Source organism: Ostrea edulis, chromosome 5 (assembly GCF_947568905.1).
Source record: "Ostrea edulis chromosome 5, xbOstEdul1.1, whole genome shotgun sequence".
Classification (NCBI taxonomy): Eukaryota; Metazoa; Mollusca; class Bivalvia; order Ostreida; family Ostreidae; genus Ostrea; species Ostrea edulis.
Genome location: NC_079168.1, coordinates 53595769 through 53623482, shown reverse-complemented (window position 1 = coordinate 53623482; position 27714 = coordinate 53595769). Strand labels below are relative to the sequence as shown.

The 27714-nt window shown below is 36.0% G+C and overlaps 1 protein-coding gene across 1 annotated transcript; it reads right to left on the bottom strand.

Moving 5' to 3' along the window:
- Window positions 1–14443: 14443 nt before the first annotated feature.
- Window positions 14444–27269, bottom strand: LOC125651123 (sushi, nidogen and EGF-like domain-containing protein 1; the record flags this gene model as incomplete). The annotated part of the gene is made up of 12 exons (XM_048879713.2): window positions 14444–14627; window positions 14798–14888; window positions 15709–15819; window positions 20380–20490; window positions 20604–20714; window positions 21403–21513; window positions 23765–23875; window positions 24143–24256; window positions 24390–24537; window positions 24628–24720; window positions 25008–25298; window positions 27132–27269. Coding segments are annotated over 12 exons (1614 nt in total), but the record flags the coding sequence as incomplete, so codon positions are not given.
- Window positions 27270–27714: the final 445 nt, after the last annotated feature.

Here is a 27714-nt window from a genome sequence, read left to right as displayed (position 1 = left end):
TGCTTCTGAGTAAGTTCAGAAGTTGGAGGAACTGGATTTATTTTGTGGGAGTGTTTTTTTTCTTTATCTTAATGCATTGTAATTAGATTTGATTTCAATTCTTTTTGCTCCAAAACCTTATCCATCAATTCTAATATGAATCCAATAAATTTCTGCTGTATAATAGTGACCCAGTCAACAACAGCAATGTGTCTGATCTACATCAGAGCACTGATGCATACTGGGAAATAATGGATGACCTCCATAAACCTTCAACTTAGAGTGTTTAATTGATCAAATCTCGTAATAGAAACAAGCAAATTAAATTCAGGCCACACTATTTAGTTTCAGGAGGTCTTTTAAGTTTATTATGCAACAAATATTTTTTTTTATGTTCACTTCCTTTAAAGGAATATGGGACCTCTTTTAAAGATTCTATATATTTGACTTCATTGTTCTATACAACTGTAGTCCTTTATCAGTTTTGTTTTAATCCAACACCCAGAGAGGTCTGAAAAGTTGTCCCATCGTTTGGTGGCCCCAGGTGGTACTCCTACAACCCCAAACTGAGGGCGGAAAATGATAGTCCTACGTGTCCACTTTCTTTCCTGCATACTCTTTTTGTGGACTCTTCAATGATTAATTTGTTATTAACATTCATTATCCCCCTATGTGCTGTAACGTCAGAAACTCTCAAGTATGAAACTCTGTTATTAAGAATTTGTTGATTAGTATTCCGTCTGAAAACTCGCAGTACTTTGATGAACTTTCTTATTGGCTGCTAGCTTCTATAGCCTTATTGCCTGCTGGTTAGTGGCTGCTAGCTTCAGCCTAGTATTAATCCCCGTGTATATGCAGGAACGCCCACTGCAGCGGCAAAATAAGACAGTGGCTATACTATGGAGTTTTACGAAGAGCCTTACTTTTAAAATCGACGGTTGACTTTTACAATTTAAAGGGATCAACTCCAACTACAGAAATTGGACCGAAATAAATATACAGACTGCTTCAGTAAAAACACTAATCCTACAATTATTAGCTCTTCTGAGCCGAAAGCTATATGTCTGGCGTGCAGTATGCGGTGTGCGTCAACTTTTTGGGAAAAGGGCTATATCTCAAGAACCCCTTGGCCAATTTTTGTCAAATTTGTCACAGGGTATCCTTGGCACAAGGGCTTTCGTTTGTGACCCTTTAACAAGGGGATATAATTAGGAAAATGCAAACAAAAGTAGTGGATGCTAAAAAAATCTTCTCAAGAACCACTGGGCAAATTATCACCAAACTTATGCATAAGGATGAGGATAGGTTAAGTAGATAAAAAATTGTTCAAGGCATCATCCTGGGGCAAAGGGTGTGGTCTCAAGGTCACTTCAAAGTTGACCTTAAATTTTGTTTTGTTAAAACTTTGATATTTTGCTTAGTATAAGGACTAGGATCATCAAATTTTGTCAGTTTATGCATCTTAGGACTTAATATCATGTTGTCTCAAAAGTAGGTCATGGTGACCTACTTTTTGAATTTCGCAGGTAATTATTATTAAATGGATTTTGATGCATATCTTGGACACTTTTGAGCCTATGACCATCAAAAGGTGTCAGTAGATGGATCATGGGACCTTCAACTGTGTCATGTGAAAAGTATGTCACCATGACCTACTTTCTGAATTTTAGGGCTAATCATTTATGAATACATTTTAGGTCGTTATTTCAGATACCGAGAGGTTTAGAATCATCAAACCTTGTAGGTTGATGCATCTAGAGGCCTCGAAACATATTTATAAAAAAAAAAAAAGTAGGTCACAGTGACCTACTTTTTGAATTTTGCAGACATTCAAATTTCACAATTTCAATTTTAGATGCATATTTTGGACACTATGAAAACTAGGATCATCAAACTTTGTCAGTTGATGCATCTTGAGTCTTCATAGTTTGTTGACCAAAAAGTAGGTCACTGTGACCTACTTTTGGAATTTGAAGGCTATATTTTAATATTTCAGATACTATTTGACTTACAATTATCAAACTTTGCCAGTTGATGCATGTTGAGTCTTCAGAGTGTGTTGACTAAAAAGTAGGTCACTGTGATCTATTTTTGGATTTTGATAACTATATTTGAATATTTCAGATACTATTTGACTTACAATCATCAAACTTTGTCAGTTGATGGGTATTGAGTCTTCAGAGTGTGTCAACCAAAAAGGAGGTCACTGTGACCTACTTTTGGAATTTGACGTTTACATGTATATCTGAATATTTCAGATACTATTTGACTTCAATTATCAATTTTTGTCAGTTGATGCATCTTAAGTCTTTGGAGTGTGTCGACCAAAAAGTAGGTCACTGTGGCCTTCTTCTGGAATTTGACGGCTATATTTGAATACTATTTGACTTGTCAGTTGATGCCTCTTTAGTCTTCAGTGTGTCGTCCAAAAGTAGGTCACCGTGACCTACTTTTGGACAGTTGCATTTACATTTTCAGGTACTATTTGACTTAACATCATCAAACTTTGTTAATTGATGAATCTTGGTTAGTGAGACTTTTTGCCTGTCCTACAATGTATCAGAAGAGTGATTCTAGGCCCATGGGCCTCTTGTTTTTATAAATACAGTATTGTAAACTCTTTAGCAATTCTTATTCTTTCTACATTTGTTCGACACTTTCGCAATGCACTGCCCTAAAAAGAAAGAGTTGTTTTAAGTTTTACTGTACATCATAAGTGTACCACAGTGCGCTCAATGTAAGCAGACAAACTCAAGTTATCCTGACGATTTCTAAACCTGAAAGCTTAAAAGTTCTCTATATATCACATTTTAGGATTCTGTCTGCGGTCCATCCACACACACACACACACACACACACACACACACACACACACACACACACACATACCTTTGGACGGCAGCTCTATACTAGATCAAAACGTTGAGGGGGTAGGCTTGTCGATATATATATATTTTTATAGCCCATCCCTTTCATTTTCAAAAAAAAAATATCACGTCCTTGTTTCCCTTTCTTTCGTGTTGAATATTTAGGTCTTAACGTGTAGACAACCAATACGTGATGTGTAATTTTATACATGTATATCAATTAATATACACAGTACAATCAACAATGTTTATGGTAAATCAATGACTCATGGAAATTTACACCCATGAAAATTGATTACTCCCTAGTGTACTAGTATATTCTATTTACCCCACCTCTGACAAGTTAGCGCGGGGATCCTGAATAGTGATTGGCTCATTACGGTCACGTGAAGACATGGGATATTCTATCCCAGGTCACCGTCAAAATTTATACCAGGCGTCCTTGCGAGTTATCTTTCTTGTTGCATTTGTCAACAACAATGGTGGCCAAACGGTTTGCAAGTTTGGCAGCAGACGAGATCGAAAAAAAGAAATTACTTATTAACTCCAAAGAAACTATTCGAAGCAATCAGAAGGCAGCTCGTTTGTTAAAGGCCTACTTAGGAGAACTCAATCAAAATCAAAATTTCAAAGAATTCGATGCCGTTCGCTTGAACGAAGTGCTTTGCCATTTCTACATGAATGCACGAAAACAGGATGGTGAATTTTACAAGGCCACAACGTTTGAAAACATGAGGCATGCGATCAACAGGTACTTGCGGGACCCCCCATATAAAAGGAAATTTGATATTATAAAAGATGACGAATTTCGCGATGCAAATGTGTCATTCAAGGCTGCCCTGGCTGAGCTAAAACGGATAGGGAAAGGGAGTGTACAACATTATCCTGTTATTAACGAGAGTGACCGTCAAAAACTGTAGGAGTAGAAGCAAATGAATCCCCAAACCCCGTACGGACTTTTGAATAAAGTTCAATTTGATGTAAGGCTATACTTTTGCCGGATATCTGTAGAGAACATGCATATCATGTCAAAATCAACATTTGAGGTCATGTAGGAACCAAAATCAGGACTGAAATATGTGGCGAAATGTACAGACGAATTAACTAAAAACCATAGAGGTAACGACAGGGAAACCACCTCCGGTGTGATGCCAGAATCCCCGGGATCTCCATTCTGTCCGGTAAGATCTTTTGAAAAGTATATTGGCAAACTCCATCCCAGTTGCTCAAGTTTATGGCAAAGACCAAGGGATTCATTTGACGATGATGATGAAACTTGGTACTGTAACGTGCGATTGGGTGAGAAAAAACTAGCATCATTCATGTCAAAACTAAGCCAGGACACAAATCTGTCACAAATCTATACCAACCATTCAATAAGGGCCACTGGTGCTACAATTTTAACCAAATGTTTGTTTAGTCCATCACAAATAATGGCCGTGACTGGACATAAATCAGTGCAGTCTCTAACAGTCTACCAACGAACCGATACCGAGGGAAAAATCGCCATGGGACAGGCAATGGGGCAGAGTCTTGCACTGCAGAGTTTTAAAACTGTCGCTGCTTTACCGAGCACTGCAACACTTGCTCTACCTCCACCCGAATCTGTTGGAGACACTAGCCTGGTGACATTACCTCAGGAACATGGTGATCATGAAGCGGTTGCCGAATTGCAGGGAATCAACATTTCGGATCTCTTTGGTGACTTTAACTGTGATCATACTCTACAATCTCAAACAGAAACCAGGTTTTCGAGTGTCCAGACCAAGCAAATTATGCCATCTTTCCACGGATGCACAATGGGGACAATCAACTTCAGCATAAACATATCAAAATAATAACTGAAAAGTGTGGTGGTTTGTGCCATGTTTTGCCAGTTCTGTGTTCATCACGTTCATATCAATTTAAATAGACTCTGTTTAATGATGTTATATTTATATCTGTTAGTGTTCTTATTAAATTGTTATATTTGAATTTTGTATTCTTCCTTCAAAAAGGGTGCGACATGAAGCACATAAATTATAGGATTGTATTTCCTCTCAATAGCCTGGAATTAAACCCAGCTCTCTATGCAACATGTGCAATGCAGGGAAAAAATTATGGTATGATTTTGTCTGACCACAAAAGCTCGTTTAAATACAGTCGTCTTTGAATAAGGAATATTTATGGTATGGTGTTGTCTGTAGTTCTGGTATGCAATAGCCTCATGCATATTATCAAAATAGGTCATCGGTGGGGTAAATTCGTTACCTAGTCATTTAGTGACCTGGTACGGGATGACACCAGGTCACTAAGTTTTATACCGGGGTCGGCTAATAATACTATCAATATAAGGTTAATCATTTGACATGCGCTTGTCCGTTAGAAATACCGTAACCCGTGGATAACCGGATTAGAATAGGTCCTCAAAACCTCTTGCTTGTCGTAAAAGGCGACTAAATGAGGCGATCCTTCGGATAAGACTGGAAAAACAGAGGCCTCAAGTCACAACAAGTGTGGCACGATAAAGATCCCTCCCTGCTCAAAGGCCGTAAGCTCCGAGCATATGCCTATATTTTGCAGCCCTTCACCGGAAATAGTGACATCTCTATATGATTGATAGGTTGCTTTTACGTCCCTCTCTGGATTTTTCACTCATATTGAGAGGTCACCATGTAGACCCCGCCTTGTTTAGCGTTCAGCGCCGTAGCAGTGAGAGTTCTTTATCGTGCCAACGCATGCCGAGGCACGGGACCTTCGTTTTGAAGGTCATACCTGAACGACCCGTGATTCTCACTTCTAAATGCTGGGTGCTTGGCGAAGGATCAAGTCTTAGGTTTGCCATATGAGTGAAAAATTCTCGAGAGGGACGTTAAATAATACTAAATCAATCAATCTTGGGTTAGATTGGCACAAGCGGGGCTTGAATTCACGACCTCCCGGCAACGAAGTGAGCGCTCTACTACTTAGTCCGAAATATTTAAGTTTTCCTGGCTTTTTTTTTTTTTTTTTTTTTTACAATTTTGATCTTTACCGAGACGTTTTCCTGGCTTTTTTTACGATTTTGATGTTTACCGTGCCATCAAAATCGTAAAAAAGCCAGGAAAACGGCAGATATTTCGGACTATCTACTACTGAGCTACCAAGTTAAAAATTATCGAGTGGGACGGTAAAGAGACACTACAGCTCATTTTGCGGAAAAATCATGAAATGACAATTTCCTCAGGGCTTTCTCAATTTTTGTTGCATTGTTGAATGTATGAACTTTGCGAAAATAACATTTATCTAAAGTTAAAAATTCTTGTTTTAACATAAAAATTAATACTTTTTGATGGCCTATACAAAAAATATCGAGTCTCCTCCTTCGGTCTTCAGACGCATGCGCATAGACAGTAAACAGCGCAGCATGTCGTCCAGTGAGAGAAAGTGTAGTGGATAGATCCAGAATTTTGAAAGATTCTGTGAGAAAAGAGGTTAAAATAAAATGGATAAAACTCATACGTGAAATAAAATTGACCTTGGGATCAGTATAACCGTTGGAAAACAAAGAGCTAGGAGAAACGATTGTAACTCAGTGGCGGATCTAGGATTTCCGAAGGGGGATGTGAAAGTCCAATATCAGCCAAAATAATCGGCCATTCTGGGTGCAAAATTTGGAGTTTCACTCACAATTTGTGGCGAAAAAGGGAAGGGGATCCTGCCCCCCCCCCCCCCCCTAAATCTGTCACTGGGACTAGCCGCGAAGACACTGCTTTAAAAGTAAGTGTTATTTTTATCTGAACACGACACGTGTTAACTAGTTGTAAAACATCGGTCAATAGGAACATGGGAGGGTTTCTGTTGAAATAATGATTTATATAATTATTCACTTATTATAATGAGCAGGGAATAATTTTATACTTGAAAGGTGAATGTGGAAGGGGAATTTAAATAATTTCTTACACAACACCTTCGCTGTCATTCAAAACCACGTGATGTAAATAACCATTCAAAAGTCCGAGTCAGCATGAAGAAACCTTTGAATTCCGGATGATCTTCAAAGCGGAGTTTAGAGCAAATTGATGCATTCAATTGTTCAAAATTGTCAGTATCGATATGATTTTTATCATTTTATTAATACATGTTTTTAAAAGCACTTTATTAAAATGTGGAAAATGAACTGTAGTGTCTCTTTAAACAATATATACAGCAAATGATTGCGGTAAAGTCTTTGAATTTTGCAAATACAACTCCCAAATTTTCATATTTGGAGTTGGCCCCTTTAAATTGTAAAAGTCTGCCGTCGATTGTAAAAGTAAGCCTCTTCGTAAAACTCCTAATAGCCACCGTCTAAAAAATATCCTTAAGTTAGCACCTAACGCTCTATCAAAACATCTTCCTAACTTTAATTTAGACATTTGATCCGCCTATTCATTGGACGCAGGAAACATAACGTAATTGATGTAAACAGTGCATTGTGACGTTATATTCAGCGTCGATGTTTAGCACAAACAAAATCCCCGTCGAGGCCTCATCTACATATAGTTTATGAGCAAACGAACTCTGGCGGAAGTTTGATTCACAATCATCGGAGACATGGTATAATCGCATTAATCGAAAAGTATGAAGATCAAATCACGTGACTCAGTTGTGTAATCATGGAGACGCGAGCTTTGCTCGCTATAATGATAATTTTAAAATTAAATCGATAAATTCAACACTATTGCACATACATACGCGGACCCCCCCCCCCCCCTTATATGCACTTATCTAATTTTTTAAAATGAAATTCATATAACAATTCCCTTGTAGCAATGGCATGTTTTAGAAGAGAGAATTAGAACAATGCTTATAATATTGTACACAATCCTAGTTGTAACAGAATGATGAAATATTTCAGCATTCGCATATAATTATTGAATAAATTGCAACACTATTGAGCCCCTCTCCACTGTTATGGTAATGATACATTAAGATTTATTCACAAAACTAGAATTCATTAATAATTTTTCAGTCGCATGTAGCAAGGTTGGTTTAAATGGGGTTTGCATTACCGGACGTACTAAGGAATAAATTTAACATCTTACATAGTAGAGAAATGAGTTTATGAATTGGGGTAAGAAATTCAACTTTCAAATGACATCTATGTAATCGCTTGTTGCAATGCACAAACATTCTGTTTGAAGGTACAGTGACAGGGCCCAGCTAAAATTCGACCAAAAAATAATATATGTTACGGTGTGACCGTTGAGACGTGCGAAGTGTCTTGCAACAAGACTTTAGACGTTTGATTCGCCTCTTCATTTAACGCGGGAAATATAACGTTGTCAATGTAAACAGTTGCAATGTGACGTCATATTAGCTGCGATGTTTTTTTTCTTTCAAACCAAGCAAGTATCAACAACAACAAAACTTACGAAGCTATGAAGAAAGCTTGTCTGGAATTTAAAAACGTTTGTGGTGCTTTCTAAACAATTTACTTATTTTATTTACGGGGTTGTCAATGAAGTATATCGCAGTGACGGCGACATTTTTTCAGAAACATAACGGGTAACAATCGTAACTACTCGTCTATTTCCGTAACCGCAAATGAACCTCGTATGTGGATCGATGCCATCAGAGTTGGTTGCTACGTATACATAAACGTAACTATGATGTCATAGTCGTACGTTACACTATGAAACGTGAACTTTCAAATGCATCTAAGATATTATACACATCTAAGATATTGTACCACTATCAATTTCCACTTACATGATATGTATTAAAGTGAATAAGACGTTAATGATACCAAAACTGAATCTGTGGTGAAAATGGAAATAAAATATTATTCAGGGATTCGGTTCTGGCCTTTTAACACTCATCCACGGACGCGCTTCCGGCGAAGAAATGCATCGATTTGATGCAATTCTTGCGCCGATCCACGTCCGAGTCTTCTTACCGGCTACGGAAAAGGACGAGCGCGTGATCCGATTGAACAGGTAATAGGCCTGTTTTCAGCTGATGAAGAGCATGCAAGTCACGCTACTTACTGTACATGTGTAATCATTTAATTTGAGCGAGCTCTTCGCGACGCGAGCTTCGCTCACTAATAGGTATTTTTCTGAATTCATTTTTGCATATCTTGGGAAGTATACGGAATTTCGGGATGAACTTTAGTCGTAATGTAGATTGATTATGTATTATTACATTAGAATAAAGAGTAGAATTTTATATCATTTCATTTTGGGTTGTTGTTTTTTCATCGGCGAACTTGGGTACTCTGTATTTTTACTCTTTAATAGTAAATTCGAATCCAAGCGATATAATTCACAATTTCCGAGTTGCCCAATAGTTCTTTCCCTTTGTGGAACTCTTACACACAGCGAGACGCAAAACATACTTTCGTTCACACGCGGTGGGTACTAATGCTTATTGCTGCCTTCATATATTGCCTAAAGGATGATTATCAGACATCATGCAACCACCCAAACTACTGTAACACAAAATTTTAGTAAGTTCATGAGTATTTGATAATAAAATAGCTCATACAAAAATCGATAATCACCACCTTTCTTTGATTAAAGTATCAGTCGTGCAGCAGAGGAATTAAAAAATACTTTCATATTTAATTTAATGGCCTTATTCAAAACAAATATTATCCTTGATATGGTCAGTTTAATGTATACCAACGGCTGATATAAACAAAATTTACGCTTTCATGACGTTTATCCTTATTTACATATTAGTTAGTCTATAGTATATGTATACATCTTGTACCCACCCAAGCGTTCAACAGAATACTGAACGTACCTCCATCACAGAAGAGCTGATATCTCGGAAGTTGCGTAGCCTGTGAAACAGACGACATAAGACGAGAAAACTATGACTCATAGTTTCCTAACATATAGTGTTTGGGGATGTCGATATACTCATAAATATCAACGGGCTCGGGATGCGAAAACATCCGCTCTCTTCCCGCTTTTAAAGGTGGAAGCTGCTTGTAGCACCGTATTTGTAAGTGAATTAATATTTTTTACGGCGTGACCGTTGAGGCGAGCAAAGACCCATAAAATCTTGCAGCAAGACTTTAGTCATTTTGAAATCCGCCTATTCATTTAACGCGGGACATATAACGCGGTCGATATATACAGTGCATTGTGACGTCATATTAGCTGCTTTTTCTTGTCTTTTTTCTTTTCAAACCAATCAACAACAACACTTACGATGGAGGAAGCTTGTCTGGAATTTAAAAACTTTTTGGTGTTTTCTAAACTATTTGTTTTATCTACGGGGTTGTCCATGACGTATACCGCAGTGACGACGATACTTTTTCAGAAGCATTACGGGTAATACTCATCTTTTTTTTCCAGCTGATGAAGAGCAAATCACGTGACTCAAATGTGTAATCATTGGAGCAAGCTCGTCGCGACGCGAGCTTCGCTCGCTAATATGTCTTATGGTGTGACCGTGTTTGAGGGCGAAGCAAAAAGTATTGGTATTAGACAGAACAAAATACAACCCGAAGTTAGCACGAGGACAGAGCTTTATCAAAGCATCCTAATTTTGGACATTTGATCCGCCTATATATTAAACGCGGGAAATATAACGCAATTGATGTAAACAGTGCATTGTGACGTCATAATTTAGCAAATTTACAAACATAGGAGACATGGCACAATCGCGTTAATCGAGGAGTGATTATATATGATTAAGAAAATAAGATGTACATGCTTTTACGGATTTTATACAACATCTCAGAACGACGTGAATTAGGATAGACGAGATTCAAAATGGAGAAATACATGTCCACGCGCTAATATTCGAATCGACGCTATTGGGACCAAAATTTTCAAGTTCCATAGGTATGGCTTAAGGAGGTATTCTTTATCGTCATTATGGCTGACTTCCTTTTAAAACATGGTGGAAAATATATATATCAGCAATAATTGTCTATTCAATTAAAAAATTCTCGCCTAGCTGAGTAGCGCAGTAGGTTAGCACGTCGATTGAATAAAAGAGAGAAAAAAGCATGTCGATTGCTGGACGTGTTCGAGTCCAGCAGGGGTTTTAAATTTTTCTCAGATTGCTTTCAACTAAAGTAAATTTTGAAAGTTTTCAATTTCAAAATATTGTTGCACATATCCTCCTCTTTTCATCCATATCAAATTTCTCTTGTGTAGCATACGTCCTTAATTTTTCATTAGTTTTCTATATTTTCCTTTTAAACATGTATATATAGTACCAACCTGACACCCAAGCAGTCCCAGAAAGCAGTCCCCAGGACTGTTTTCTGGGACTGTTTTGTTAAACCAAGCGTGAATGAATCACGTGATGTTATGATTGACAAGTTAAAACAACATGTACATATACACTTTGATTGGAATCTCCATAATTATTTAAATCTGTCTAAATGTTGTAGTGAAATTAAACAATGCTGGCAATAAGTAACCCATATCTAACCAATCATTTACAAATTTAAAATACGTGTACACGTGAGTGGAAAGCAGTTATTGCTAGTTTAATATAGACGATAAATGAATAAATCATTTAGGCGACTTTTTATTTCAATAACCCAGTCAAGAAATAAATATAATTATGCTACAGAATTTTCAGAACCCAAGATACACTTCACATGTATGAAATATTAAAAAAAATAATAATGAATAACAACAACAAAATTGCCAGACGTCAATTGATTATACGTTGTGAAATTGTGGTTATCAGACTTATAAATTCTGCATGTATCTTTTTTCACTCGTATTCATAAACTATCGTTTTGTTGTAAATTCATGAAAAAGTGTCGCACAAGTATTTTGAATATGTGCTGTTTTCATGTATAATGTATGTTTATTGATAATCTCACTGTCGGCTTAGCTCCTCCCACTAGTTATTAACCCCGCCTACTGGGATCGCTGGGACTGCTTTTCGGTTTGTTTATTGGGACTGCTGCGGGACTGCCCTGGGACTGCTTTCTGTCAAGTTGGGTCTGGTTGGTACTGTACGTGTTACCTATGGGCAGAGCTCCGCTCTCACGGCCTGAAGGGCCGTGAGAGGGCTTCACCCTCTATAATCGTCAGAACAATACAATCTTATTATCAAAGTGATTAGTTTATAATATCAATAAACTTTATTGTGTGTTTGGGAAATCACTTTACCGTCTTTCCTAGCGTTTATTGATGTGAACTTACAAAACACATTTCTACATTTTAAAGTATAATACAAATGTTAGTTTTACGTCCCTTGAGAAATTTTCCTCACATTGAGACGTCGCCAGTTGCAGGTGAAGTACTTCAAATTTAGATGCATGTTTACTGCTCAAGGCTGTAGCAGTGAGGGTTCTTTATCGTGCCAACGCCTGCAGCGACACGGGACCTCTATTTTTAAGGTCATAACCCAAATACCTGTGATTTTCACTTCTAAATGATGAGCGTTTGGCGAAGGAGCAATCACTACGTATGTTTATGTCTTATGGCCGTCATGGCACGAGCGGGGCTCGAACTCACGACCTTCCGATCATGAGGCAAACGCACTACCACTGAACTACCTTGACCGTAATCTCGGCTGAGATTCGGCTTGGCTGAATATTTGGACTGACGCCTTCACCGAATCTCGGAGCAGTCCTTCATAATTCATGTCTGGAAATTTACTTTCAGCTTCAGCCGGTTCTAAAAATTAATGTGCACTTAGGTGACACTGCTGTTCGCTTCAAATAAGTGATTTGACTGTTAAACTAACTCTATATCACTATTTATGCTATATTACTTACCGTCTAAATATGTAAATTCCATAAAATAAACTATCACTAATTTTTCCGTTTAAATGAAGACTTCTATAGTTTTATCTCCCAAAACTGAAGAGTTCCTATAGTTTGTTTTTTGAATTAGCGAAATGCAAGTAGATGTGTAGAGATACGATGTATCAGTAACTAGATAAAGCAGACTATAGGAACTCTTCAATTCCAGGAGATAAAATATTGTGCCATGGAAATCTTCATTTTAACGGAAAATGTAGTGCCTGTTTTCATTTTGGGATTTCTATACCAAAACGGTAAGTAATACAACATTAATAGTGATAGAGAGTTAGTTTAACAGTCAAATCACTTATTTGAAGCGAACAGCAGTGTCACCCAAGTGCACATTAATTTGTAGAACCGGCTGAAGCTGAAAGTGAATTTCCAGACATGAATTATGAAGGACTGCCCCGAGATTCAGTGAAGGCGTCAGTCCAAATATTCAGCCGAGCCGAATTTCAACCGAGATTACCTTGACCGGTATATGATACAAATGCACTAGCTTTACATTGACTGTACAACATTAAGTTTTAATACTTAGAATATCAATTGAAGAACGTTGTTAATAACTGAATTCAATTTGGTTTTATGTTGGGCACGAGCGGGCTTGAACTCCCGATCTCCCGGTTATGATGCGAACATTCTATAAATGAGCTATCGCGATCGGTCTATATACATGTCTTCGATAAGATTACTCGTTGAGATAGCATAAACAAAATTTCTCAACGAAGATCAATATCTGTATTCAACTAAAGATCATATTCCGCTATTAGAAGTTTATACATATTTCATCATATAAGATCAATATTCATATTTCACTACAAATTCAACAAGAGGTACTGTGGGCAATGCTCACTAAGAATACCCCCGCTTACCCCAATCTCCCAAAGGGTGTTGTTAATAGGTATAAATTACCTTTAGAAAGGGCATGACAAAACTTTGGGTAGTCTCTTCCTTAGGAGTGCGCTTGACCTTTGACCCCAAAATCGATAGGGAACACCTTCGTCCCATGGTTAGTCGATATGTGTGATATAGTGACTGTAGGTGGAAAGGATAACGCTTTAGAGCCCGGAAACCATTGCGTCTACAGACGGACGGACAGACGGACAACCCGATTCCAATATACCCCCACAACTTTGTTGCGGGGGTATAATAATCTTTTTTCAATACAAGATCAATACATGTATTTATATCCCACTATAAGATCATCAATATCCATATTCCACTATAAGATTAATATTCATATTTAGCTATAAGGTCTAAATTCATATTTCATTGTAAGATCAATATTCATTTTTCATTAGAACAATATTCATTTCCCGCTATAAGATCAATATTCATATTCCACTGTAAAATCAGTATCCATAGTTTACTATAAGAACAACATATTTCATATTTCACTATACAACCAATATTCATATCTCATGATGATAACAATATCAACATTCTACAATAAGATCAGTATAATTCATATTCCACTATAAAATCAATATTTATATTCCACTATAAAATCAATATTCATATTCCACTATAAAATCAATATTTATATTCCACTATATAATCAATATTTATATTCCACTTTAAGATCAATATTCACATTTCACTTTAAGTTCAATATTCACATTTCACTTTAAGATCAATATTCACATATCACTTTAAGATCAATATTCACATTTCACTATAAGAGCAGGCATCAATTAGACAAAACGTTTGATTTGAAAGTAATTATACCTTGAAAAAAAATAGAACAAAATTAAGCCTACAAATGTTCCAGAGATGGTAACATTGAAAGAAAACTATAACAGAATAGTGTGAAAAATGAACATGTAATAACACATGTGTACATAAAGATTTTAAAAATACCCCATTACGGGCCACCACACAGATTCCAAGATGACTTGTCTTTATGCCATATCAAGGATATGAAGCCGCGAATCGTCAGAAAGTTGGATACAACTGGTTCTTGATTACGATAAGATTTCTTACTGGCGCCCAGAGTTACGTCATCAAAATGAATGATTCCCAGTGCTGTCCTCCTCTCGCTCTCCTGACTACATTTCACAAAAGTACATGTACATAATATTATAAGGGATTTCAACGAGTTTGTCACTTCATGTTCGAAAGACATCGGTACTCCGTATTCCATAAAATTATGTTTGACATGATAAAGCTAGATTTTAAAAAATCACCAATTACCGCTACAAACACTGAAATTGCATACCTTTTGGATTTTTTCCACAAAATCAATGGAATAATTGTGAAAAGCAAAACCAGTAATCCCACCCATAACGGTGTCAAATAGGAGAACTCAACTGAAAACCGTAAACATCTAAAATTATCAAATACATCAGAGTATTTCCATTCAAATATTGTGACCTATCACCTGTAACTGAAACCAAAAGATTTATGTACATATGTACAAGTAATTTTATACCATACCTATATGTCGGGGTGGGATGGATAAAATGTTTTGGTGGTTTTAATTTTTTGGTTTGGTATTTTACAGATTTCCCTTTCAGTGACCTCGACCTTTCATCTGTTGTCTTGAAAAGCAAAACGACCCAAATTCTTCACATAAAGTATAATTCCTGTAAAGCACATGAAAATTACCGATATATGTGGTTTACATTTTGCACGGAATTGTGAACCAAGGAACATGTGATAAAACGAACATGTTTCTCTGTCCTTCCTCATCTCAGTTACAAGAAGATTATATAATATGAAATGTGTATACATCGCACAGTAAAACATGGTTATAGCAAACCTTTAGGGCCAGCGAAAAACGGTTGGTTATAACCAAAATTCGTTATACATGTATTCAATAAAATTTTCACAATTTTTCTCTCATGGAAGAATAAACAACACTTCGCAATAAGCATTAATTCTTTTTATAGTGTTCGTTTTAAGTGTGTTTTACTGTATTTATGTGATAATAAAAATTCGCTATGTAAAAAATAAATAAAAATCAATTTCATAAAGACAACCACAGGTTTCTGCATAGAGCTAAAAAAAAAAAAATCGAATTCGGTTCATGGATCAATAGTATAACAATCCCCCATATCATTTTGTAAAAAATAATCTATGTCCATGCAATTGATGTTTCAAACTGGGTATTTCAACTTCGATACTTACAAACAGAGCACTTTCTTCCGTGGTATCCCGTATCACAGACACAAAAGTAGTCATCAATTTTGTCAATACACGAGCCATGTACACAAGGAGAACTTGTACATCGGTCAATTTCTAAAAATACAAAAAAGCAGCTTTCAAAAATAGGTCAATGGGTCTTAAATGTCACCCGAGTACCCTAAAACAAGAAACTTTTCATTTATGTTGTTGCAGATGTAGCAATTAGGACTTTCCTTTCAGAACTACATGTATGATTATTTATCAAATGGTCAGATATCAGATTTTGTTACCCAATTCAAAATTTTCACTCAGTAACCCAGGATGACACCATCCATTCCTATCCCTACCCGATCTCCGCGGTGGTCTAGAGGTAGAGCGTTCGCCCCGCATGCGGAAGGTCGGGTTCGAATCCCGGCTGCGACAGACCTAAGTCGTTAAAATATGTAGTGACAGTTCCATCGCCAAACTGTCAGGTATGAATGTCACGGGTCCTAGGAGATCACCTTAAAACGGATGTCTCCTGTCACAGTAGGTGTGGCACACTAAAGAACCCTCACTGCTCAATCGTCGTAAGAGCCGAGCATAGGCCTAAATTTGAAGCACTACACCGGTATTGGTGACGTCTATAAATGAGTGAAAAATTCTCGAGAGGGACGTTAAACCAGGGCCGTAAATTAACCTTCAATTTGGAGGAGGCAGGAAATTAGGCGGGGGTCTGGGGGCCGCCCAGGCCCCCAGACGCTGAGCACATTTTGTGCACACTGAACACGTTTCGTGCAAAATCCTTGATTCTAGGGCCTTCTAAGATGTTACTTGACTAACTCATTCTAAAAGAAAGATTTGGAATGCTTTTTAAGGAAGGTATCATGTTCTTAGTTATTGGAAACAACATAAATTCTAATGAACTTTAAATTTTAATTTTTTTTGGCTCAAAAGTTGGAGGAGGCAGCTGCCTCCTCCGCCTCCATGTAATTTACGGCCCTGTAAACAAGATACAATCAATCAATATTCCCCACCCATTGAGTGACCATTTTTTAACTATACTTCCCAAGATTTTTCTAATATTATATCACACGACTACCTTTCTAAAATGTTGATTTTCTCCACTCATTTATCCTAACCCATGCCATGCCATCTCAGGGGTGACAACTTTTATATTTTCCCGCGTTTCGTTATTTAGCGGGAGAATGTTGTATTGACGGTACAGTATATTGTACAGGTAGAATGGAATGATCCATTGTTAGCCAATAAAATGTGAGTTAGAAAAAGAGGTTTTCGAGCTGCAATTCAGGTATTCACTTCTAGCCGCCGCTCGTCACGAGATAGACGAAACTTAAAAGATAATTAAATCTTATGTTTTCATCCATGCCATGCAAAGGTTAAAACATTTACAAATAAGTTGTGAGGTCCGTTCACAAACCCCTGCATCCAGCGGCACTTGGCAACGGATACAGGTTTTCTAGAGATTTTTGCGATTTTCATCGTTTTATTTCTAGTTTTTTCCTGGCCGGCCCTGATGCTATATAGAGGGGATTTGAGGTATATTTAAAAGTATTGTTATTTTTGTATTGCTCATATTCTGTATATGGAGTTGGAAGGTTATCTTAATTTTCGTATATGGGAAAACGACTTGCTTTTCTGCGAATTGTGTATTTAGAATACAATAAATTACGGGCGTCCAGCAATCACGGCTGGCTGTCAGGCAATGTATGTATGTTAGTGTTATGTTTTTGGTGTTAAAATGTAGTATAGTTAATACTTAAATCGTTTTGTTCATATAACAATCTATCTAAATCAAAGTACTGTACTGAAAAGCGCTAAGCATATTGCAACGCAAATGTTCATTGCGACATATGTATGTTCATAGGTTCTCTGTACAGCTGAAAAGTTGATGATAGGGGTGTGTACTCTTGGAGTCTGAAGAAGCACAATAAACAGCAATTAATGTGATCTGTGGTTTTATAGTACATGTAAATAAAAAATGGTTAACCTTCAGTTTAAGCATATCTTCGCCAGTCAAGGGTTTTTGACCCGCATCGCTACTCAGAATATCCTAGGCATTTATGCATTGAAAAATGTCGGTTATACTTGATGTCAGAATTTGTACTAATGAAAGGCGAAGATAACGAACAGTGATCAATCTCATAATTCCTATAAGCAAAACAAAATAGAGAATTGGGCAAACACGGACCCCTGGATATACCAGAGGTGGAATCAGGTGCCTAGGAGGAGTAAGCATCATATAAATATAAAACCAGGAAAAGAATTAATACATCTGTAGCCAATAGAAAAATAGCATTTAGACATAGGTAGGTTCAACAGTTAAAGAACATGGCTAACTACGCTGTAAAATGATCTCATTGGTCCATCACAAACTGAGCTTCCCAATCATTGTTGACCGGAATAGATAGAGTAGCGGTGCGTATCAAAAACCTTTGACTTGTGAGGATGATTTAAGCATTGTTGAAAGGTACTTGTACAACAAAATTACTTAAGGCTATCTGTTCCTTATCAAGGGTATTGACATACTTTATATTTGATTGCCAATGTATGGTGACATATTTCTGTCACCACTTGTCAGCTGATCATGTCCACATGTCAGATCTTTATGTCGACTTTTCAGATATTTATGTCGACTTGTCAGATATTTATGTCGACTTGTCAGAAAATAATCACCATGACTAGGTACTCTGTGTCTTGTTATTAAAGCGTTGTAATGCCAATTACTGTAATTTACTTGTCATCATAATAGCTGACAAGTCGACATATTTTCTGACAAGTCAACATAATTATCTGACAAGTTGACATAATTTTCTGACAAGTCAACATGTTGACTTGACAGATGATTATGTCGATTTGTCAGATAATTATTACGACTTGGTGGAAAGTGATGTCCACTTGTCAGATGATTATGTTGACTTTTCAGATCTTTATGTCGACATGCAGCATTATTGAAAATTTATAACACTGTTATATTTCCTCATTTCAATTATTGTTGCACAGTTTGGTGCTCGGCCAAAAACAAGGTTTTTATTGACAGACTTTTTAAACTACAGAAAAGGGCAGCCAGAATTATATTGAAGGTGAGAGTACCTCAGACTTCTACAGCTGATATTTTTAGTGTTCTGAAATGGATGCCTGTTCATGATTATTTTGTATATAGAAAACTAGTGCTTGCTTTTAAGGTTATTAATAACATGACACCAGTATATATCAACGTTTTTAGTTTTGTCAGCCAAGTTAGTTCCAGAACAACAAGAAGTAACGATAGTGGCATTTTATATTTACCAAAAGTTCGAACTGAATATTATAAACGGTCTCCTCCACAATTTTATGGAATCATTTGCCCGAGTCTGTCAGAAGCTGTGGTTCTATTACATCTTTTAAATCAGCATATTTGCAGCATTATTACTCAAATAAGTGATATATAGATATGTATATGTTTATTTTTCCCAGTGATATCGTGTGTATATTTTATGTATATATTTTATATTATGTTATCTATTTTACTATTCTCTCATTTATCTGTCTGTGAATATGTTTTATACAGGACCACAATGTAAACTAGTCATTTGTACTAATTGTGCTCTCCTGTCTAAATAAAGAAGGTGTTATTATTATATATTACATGTCAACATACAGTATAAGACAGGAATTCATTTTAATTTATTATTTGTGTTTATGAATTTCTACTTCATTTCATTATATTTTTACCAGAGATAAACATAGGGCATGTTTTTTTTTCTGAGAAAATTTAGGGGGTTCGTCGTGCATTTTATTCTAGGAAATTAATCCATCTTTGAGAATGTGTACACTAGACCCATAAGTAGTACATGTATATTACCTGGGACATAGTTCCAAATGAATCCGTGACTCGTGACAGCGAAGTATATATTACAAAAAGGTAATTTTTATTTTGATAATGAATTTTGTACAAGCAACAACTAAATACGCAATTTCCGAGTTGCCCAATAGTTCTTTCCCTTTGTTGAACTTTTGCGCACAGTGAGACGCAAAATGTATTTTTGTGCACACGCGGTGGGTACAAATGTTTATCGTTGTCTTCATATATTGCTGAAAGAATGATTACCAGACATCTCATGCAACCACCCAAGCTGCTGGGACACACAACTTTAGTAAGTTAATGAAATAGCTCTAGCAAAAATCGATAATCACCATCTTTCTTTGATTAAAGCATCACTCGTGCAGATGAGGAAATAAAAAATAGATTTCATATTTAATATAATGGCCTAATTCAAACAAATATTGTTCTTGATATGGTCATTTTAATGTATACCAACGGCTGGTATAAACAAAATTTACGCTTTCATAACTTGTATCCTTATTTGCATAGCCAGTCTATAATATATGTATAGATCTTGTACCCACCCAAGCGTTCAACAAAACACTAAATGTACCTCCATCACAGAAGAGCTGATATCTCGAAACTTGTGTATTGCACGTGGGCATAAAAAGAAACAATATAAAAAGAAACAATAAGTCTTTGACTCAGTTGACTGAATAACGAAATAGATAGCCATGTACGTCTGCTCCTTTTTCAACCATCGTTTTGAATATCAGAAGGTGGAGACACGGTTAGATTTTTAAAAACAACAAAACATTAGTAGGATACGAAGAGGGGTGTTGATAGGTTATTTGATTGGTAGAACAAACCGGTTTCACAAACGACTCCGCTGTACCTAGCTTCACATTCACAAATGTATCCGTTGACTTGGTCGGTGCAGTTTCCGTGAAAGCAAGGAGAGTCAACACAATCGTCAATATCTGTATGGAGAATAAAGTTTGTTAGTAGAAGAAATATAAAGATTACATGATAATACTAACTACATGAAATAAATATGGAAGAATCTGGGATACATGAGTAGATATATACTAACTTATCTGGCAATTTGTTCCAGCATATCCCGGATAGCATTGACACGTGTAACGATTAACATGGTCTGAACAGTTTCCATGGATGCATGGAGAACTTTGACATTCATTAATATCTGTCAAAAAATACATAAATGTAGTTGAATAGAATTATTTAGGCTTATTGTGGGGGTCCTATATTCGACCGTTACAGATCTGTGGTCGTGTCGCTTTTGTTTTCCTCTCATTTTTCACCATCATTGCACACGCTTTGCGCTCTCTGTCGGAACAATTTTACCATTCTCTATTACGTCATATGCCAAATTTTAGTTAACAATACACTGAAAATATGGTCACTTATTTTTCGTGAATTCTTTATCTCTTACTATGAAATTTGTTAAAACACTGTATTTTACACATGAGCATTGTCGCAAATTTGTTTTACAAAATGTCCATGAAAGTCAATTAACAAGAATGAGTATCTATAGATCAAACTGCTGATATCACGACCCATGAAAGAATTTTTTTTTACAATATGGCGTCATCTGGTATATCGGGTCTGATACCATTAAAATAATGTCGATAAGGATTAATGAATAAAACGTAGCTGTAAAGTCTTGTAAGACTTGCATGTAAATAACTTATTAAGTTTAAACAAATGCTTGTAGGGTAACGAGCGTTTTAGGAATCGGAATTTTTAAAAAAAAAAAAAATGAATAAGATAAGTATGATTAACACATATAAACATTATAAATACTGAGAGTTTACAAAATCAGAATTCTAAATATATTTACCTTAAATAAGTAAAGATATATATATATTTACCCGTTTCGCAGTACATTCCCATATAGCCCGTCATACAGTTACATGCATAACCACTGACAAAGTCTGTACACGTGCCATACACACACGGAGAACTTGCACATTCGTCAATTTCTGTACAGAAAAAAGAGCTATGTACATTTGAACATTAGATAGTCATCCAACTATGAAATTATTTACTGGCCATATGTCAGTGGCAATCAAATACTTTAGAATCAGCCTGTAATGTCAACCTGCCAGTTGCTTTTCACTGACTGTAGTGTGACTGATGTTTTGTTTAAAACGATGCTTAGTCGATTACCAATGAATGATTTTCATATGCAAAGATTAACATCTCTTTGTGTTTTAAAAAGTTTCAGGAATTTAACAATGGTCGATATAAAAAAACAGCGTTTTTTAAACTCCAATTTTACCCGTAAATTACAAGTTCCAAGTTAATTTCGAAACAATCGTGAATTTCCCAGTGCTTTAACTTTTGAAGTTGTCATAATTTCACAGAATTTGTATACATTTTGTCTTTCACAATATCTACTATCCCATAACATTCCCATACAAATTGGCAATGCTTTAGATTTTAAGATGTATTGAAATCCATCTGCTATTTGAAATATGTCACATTATATGAAAAGGTGAAGATTACCAATAGGAATCAATCTCATAACTCCTATAAAGAATACAAAATTTAGAGTACGGAAAACACGACCCCCTGGATATACAAGAGGTGGGATCAAGTGCTTAGGAGTAAGCATCCCCTGTCGACCGTTTACACCTGTCGTAAGCCCTACATCTCGATCGGGTAAACGGAGTAATCCATAGTCAAAATCAGTATGCAAAGAATGGCTAACATGTCAGACAGCATTTTACCCAATGACAGGTTGTATTGAAAATTTAGCGAAATGTAAACTTTAAAGGAGACTATTGAAAATTGAAACCTCTGTAACATCAACTTATTTGTCATGCAGTGGATTGTCTCGATTTCATAACATCTACAATCTTTCACTATGAGGAAGACCTGGTCATCTACCAGTTTGAACGGGTAGGTGATGGTTTATTATAAGAATGTTTTAAAGAATTCCCAGAATTTCAGAAGCATATTTAAGTATTTTTCATATCCAACATTGCTTGTGAAAATCCTATATAATTCACCTTTGGAAAATATAGATATTTTGAATGCATACAAGCCATGAGTTTCTGACTTGTTCTGTAGACAGTTGCATGTGCAATTATTTGAATAAAATCTTAATTTCAGGTCCAGGGAGTTGTCTTAATATATAATTGAATTTGAGTGTGTCTGTGATATCTCATATTTCACGCATGATGTATTATTGAAAAGTAACATGAATTTTATACGTAATTGCATTGAGGGTTTATTACTTTTGAATGTAATGGCAACAATACTTAATTACTTTTCAATCAAATGACGATGATCTTTTATTTGATTAAATGTCAAATATTAGCGTTGTAGAGAATTACTTTTGAAGGTAATACCAGCGGTAATCAATTACTTTTGAATCGAATGGCTATAATTAAGAATTGCTTTTGATTGTAATGAAATTAATAACTTTTAAATCTATTGGCTATGGTTATCAATTACTTTTGGATCTAATGCTAATGGTAATTAATACGAACAAAAATTGATTAATTCGATTACCTATGTAATCAAACAGTGATCAATCTTATAAATCCCATATAAAGAATACAAAAGTAAAAGAAGGGCAAATATGGACCCCTGGACATACCAGAGGTGAGATCAGGCCTAGAGGTTATAAAACTGTTTTGAGCACGCAGTCATACTCAAACTCTGTGATCCAAATCATACTCATACTCAAAAGTAAAGGTTATAATTCTCACACTCAAATGGAGTACATGCTCAAGATTTTTCGAGCATGTCTCGAAACTTGATCAGAGTTGTACTCAAAACAAACATAGCTGAGTTTGAGTATGAGTACGGAAAAAGTTTTATAACCTCCAGGCCAGGTGCCTAGCAGAAGTAAGCATTCCCAGTTGACCGGTTAAACCCGCCGTGAGCCCTGTATCTTGATCAAGTGAACGGAGTAATCTGTAGTCAAAATCAGTATGTAAGGAACGGCCAAACAATTTAAGGGCAAATGTAACAAACTACTTTTGAATATAATTGCAATGTTAATTCATTACTTTTGGATTTAAAGGTCATGACTTACTTTTAAAACATAATGGATTTCATAATAATTACTTTTAAAATGTAATTGTAATGGTGCTTTCACTTACTTTTAAATGTAATGGTAAATAATCACTCTGAAATCGGAGAAATGGTACATGTAATAACAATGCAGACTAAAATGACTTTACCGTGTAAATGACCTTGACCCTCCTCCACTACACGTACCTGTTTCACAGTTGTTGCCGCTGTATCCCGCTTGACAATGACACGTGTAATGATTGAAGCCGTCAGAGCAGTTTCCATGCAGACACGGGGAACTCTGACATTCATCAATTTCTGAGAAGACAACATTTTTCATTTTTGTTTTGTAAGGAGTCACTAACCGAGTTCTACAGATCTGCGCAGATACAGTTAAAAAAGCATAGTAATGGCAACTTGTCGATGTTTTTGAATATATATATTTGCACAGTGAAATATTTTTTATCATGTAAAATATAGATAGAAGTATTTCATGTATTGTGTAAATAGTAATTAATATATTTACGTAATATACATGTAACCGAATTTCGTATTATTCTTAAACGTTGTAGTGATAAACCTCACCATTTTCACAATTAACCCCCGAGTAACCCGGATCGCAGATACACTCATAATAGAGGTATTCGTTTGAGCAATTCCCGTGACGACAGGGAGAGCTGGCACATTCATCAACAGTATCTGTGTAAATTTAAGATAAAGGTTCAATGATTATTTTGTATTCAGCACGTGTGATAAGGATTTCAAATCATTGAAAGACATCTAGATAAATATAGAAAAGATCATTACAAAATACAAGATTCATCAAACCTACCTGCATTAGAAATTTTTGCTTCGTCAACTCGGAACACAAATTGTCCCGGAACTCCAATGTTGGACATCTGAGTGAGATTTAATACAGCGTCTGTCATAGAACCAGGAACCGAGAAATAGTGTTCACCGTCACCAGCATTGAAGCCAACCTAGAGTCACCGTAATTACACAAACATTTTAAAATATTCATTCTAATCAATGGAAAAATAAAAAGTACTCGAAAAATGAATAAGATTTACCTGTGTTGATTTAGTCCATATTATTTTGTTGTAATTGAAAACAGCAAATGAATGAATTCCATTGGTAATGAGAATCAGTTGAAACGTGTTTCTCTGTGTAGAAAAGGATCAACAAGTTAATAGACTTTATTTTTAAATCATTAACTTGGATATATATTGATTTATTGGTTATATATTGTTTAACGTCCCTCTTGAGAATCTTTCACTCATGTGGAGACGTCACACACACACACACAGATATATATATATATATATATATATGTGTGTGTGTGTGTGTGTGTGTGTGTGTGTGTGTGTGTGTGTGTGTGTGTGTGTGTGTGTGTGTGTGTGTGTAGTTTGGAGTTTGGAACTCGTTCTAGAAATATACTATGTCACCTTACCTGATTACAGGTAGTAGAACAACTGTAAGCCGCCACGTCATCCCAAGTGACAACCATCATCCAGGTGGGGGTGAACTGTGTGATGTCTGGGAAGAGCGAGTGGACAGTACTCGCTCCTCTTTGTAGGGTAGTTACATCGTTAGTCGTGCGGTACCATAACGACCCTCCCTCAGTGGTATCAATATCTGTCCAGAAGGGTGCTATAATTCTGTGAGTTCCATTTATTGGAAAAGGTTCTGATGTATATTGCGTCAGCGGAGTTTCAAAGGTAATATCACCATTGTTGTTAACCTATGAAAACTTCATAAACACAATCACTGTGTCTACTAAAGCACTTTCATCATATTTTTAAAAAAAATTCCAAACAGAGTTTTTGTTAATATTCCTAATAATAATAACATAACTTGGTAAGAAAAATATTTTAAACAAGAGGCCCACGGGCCTTATCGGTCACCTGAGTACGAGTGTTCTGAATATCTAAGCTAAATTCTAATGTTCAGCAACAGTATAAAACAAGACGTATTCTTAAAACTTCAATACCCCCAAAAGTGCATACACTGATGAAAGACTTTACATAATATAATATGTGCATTAACATTAAAAGATATTATATGGCTAATTTGGACCCATCCTAGAGTCAAAACCCTGGGTTGTGAAATTCACCATTTTTTTGTACATCCTTTTCCGCTATTCCTAAGTATGCATTTAGATTTTACACAGTATCGGTAAACTTAAATAAGTCCTTCAAATCGTTATTATAATTTTGACACCACCCTGAAACCAACCCCTTACCCCTAGGATCATGGAATTTACAATTTTGGTAAAGGACTGTCTACCAACTTCTTCTAAATATCCATTTAGATTCAATTTAGTATCAATAGCACGAAAGAAGATGTCATTTAAATATCTTACACATAAACACCATATACTAAGTTTGGCCCCACCCTAGGGTCAGAACCCCTACCCCGGGGATCATGAACTTTACAATTTTGGTAGAGATCTTCCTGCTCTACATCACTATGCATTCAGTTTTTGTTACACATGTGCAGTTTTAGAGAAGAAGATTTTTTAAAATTGATCAATGTTTGGCAGCTTTTTCCCTGTTACTAAGTTCCCAGGGGTGCAGGAGTCCTGAAATGTACAATTTATGCCCCCTTGTTCCAAAGATGCTTCATACCAAATTTGAAAAGAATTGGAATAGTAGTTATGAAGAAGGCGTTTAAAATGATCAATTGTTAACGCACGACAACCAATTGCAATTGGTCACCTAAGTAAACTCAGGTAACTCAGGTGACCTAAATATACCACGTCTTACTAAAAAGTTATTTTAAAAGTACACATAATAAAACCAAGCATTCTGAGATTATCGCATAGCAATACATAGTCCCCTGCTGGTTGCAAAAATTATTGGACCACAACAATATTCGAACTTCACTATGTACGGTAAGGGGAAAGTTGGGGAACCAGGATAGGAGTGGTTGGAAATCAATTACAATTCTGGTACAAAAGGATAGGAATGATTAGAAATCAACTACTATTCAGGTAAAAAGGCTAGATTAGGAAAAAAGACAAATTTTTAATTAGGTTTAGGTCTTTAACCAAGTCAATGAACCGTGAAATGTAGGTGATAATGAATAATTTAGCTGCATTGTTGCATTACTATGCTAGAAGTTTTAATGAGTGAAGTACTTTTATCTGCAGAAATGTCCACTAGTTCTTATCCACTGTGTAGAGGCAAATTAAAAATGTACCAATTATCAAATGAATATCTGCAAGCACAACAAAAAAAAGTCTGGAAAACTGACAATTCATGCAATTTTTCTAAGTCCAAAGGCCATAACCTAGCGAAAAATCAACGGACCGAGACGAAATTCGAACTTGATCTGTAACTTGTTACGGCAAAACAATGTACCAAATATGAAATAAATATCTGCAAGAACAGAGAAAAAAGTGCAGAAAACTGATTTACCGGCCTGACGGACGGACAGACAGACCTAAAGTTCCCTTCGACCTCGTCGGTAGGGGACTAAGAAAGAAGAGCATAATCAAAGAAAATGTTTTAACCACACACGAAAATCATATTTTGGAAATTATATGAAAATTAAGTCTTAATCACCTACTTACATATGTAGAATTGTAGAGTGATCCAAAGAAAGGAAAAGGTACAGATATGGGGATTTTCGATGTGGAGCCATCATCCACTGCTGATAATTGGTTGTCACCCGCAGCTGAACCGAAAGGATAAAATAAACTGAGCGGATAACGATAGTTAAATTAGCAAGTGTCGACAAAACGAATGATAAAATCACAATTTCGGAGACCATTCTTAGATGTTCAATCTGCAGCAATGATGGTATGATCTTAAGTTTTTGCTTTTATTCAGTGTACGAAGAAAGCGTTCCAAAAAGGGGGGAACTTAATAGCTATTTAATGTAAGAATTGTTAAAATTTATGTTAAATCCATGGGCTTAATCATGATTTTCTACAATTTCCCCATGTGGAATATCGATATAAATATCTCCCCAAGCTTTGAAGTCACCCATCACAAAGTTGTATACACATTTAATCTTGTCAAGAGAGTTGAAGAGTAAACGGGAAGCAAACCTCAAAAACTTTGCCAGAAGAATTTTAAGATTGTCATGCTAAGTGCAAAGTACTTGGTTTATATACATGTATATGTAGCGAAGGCCATACACCTGTTTACCCT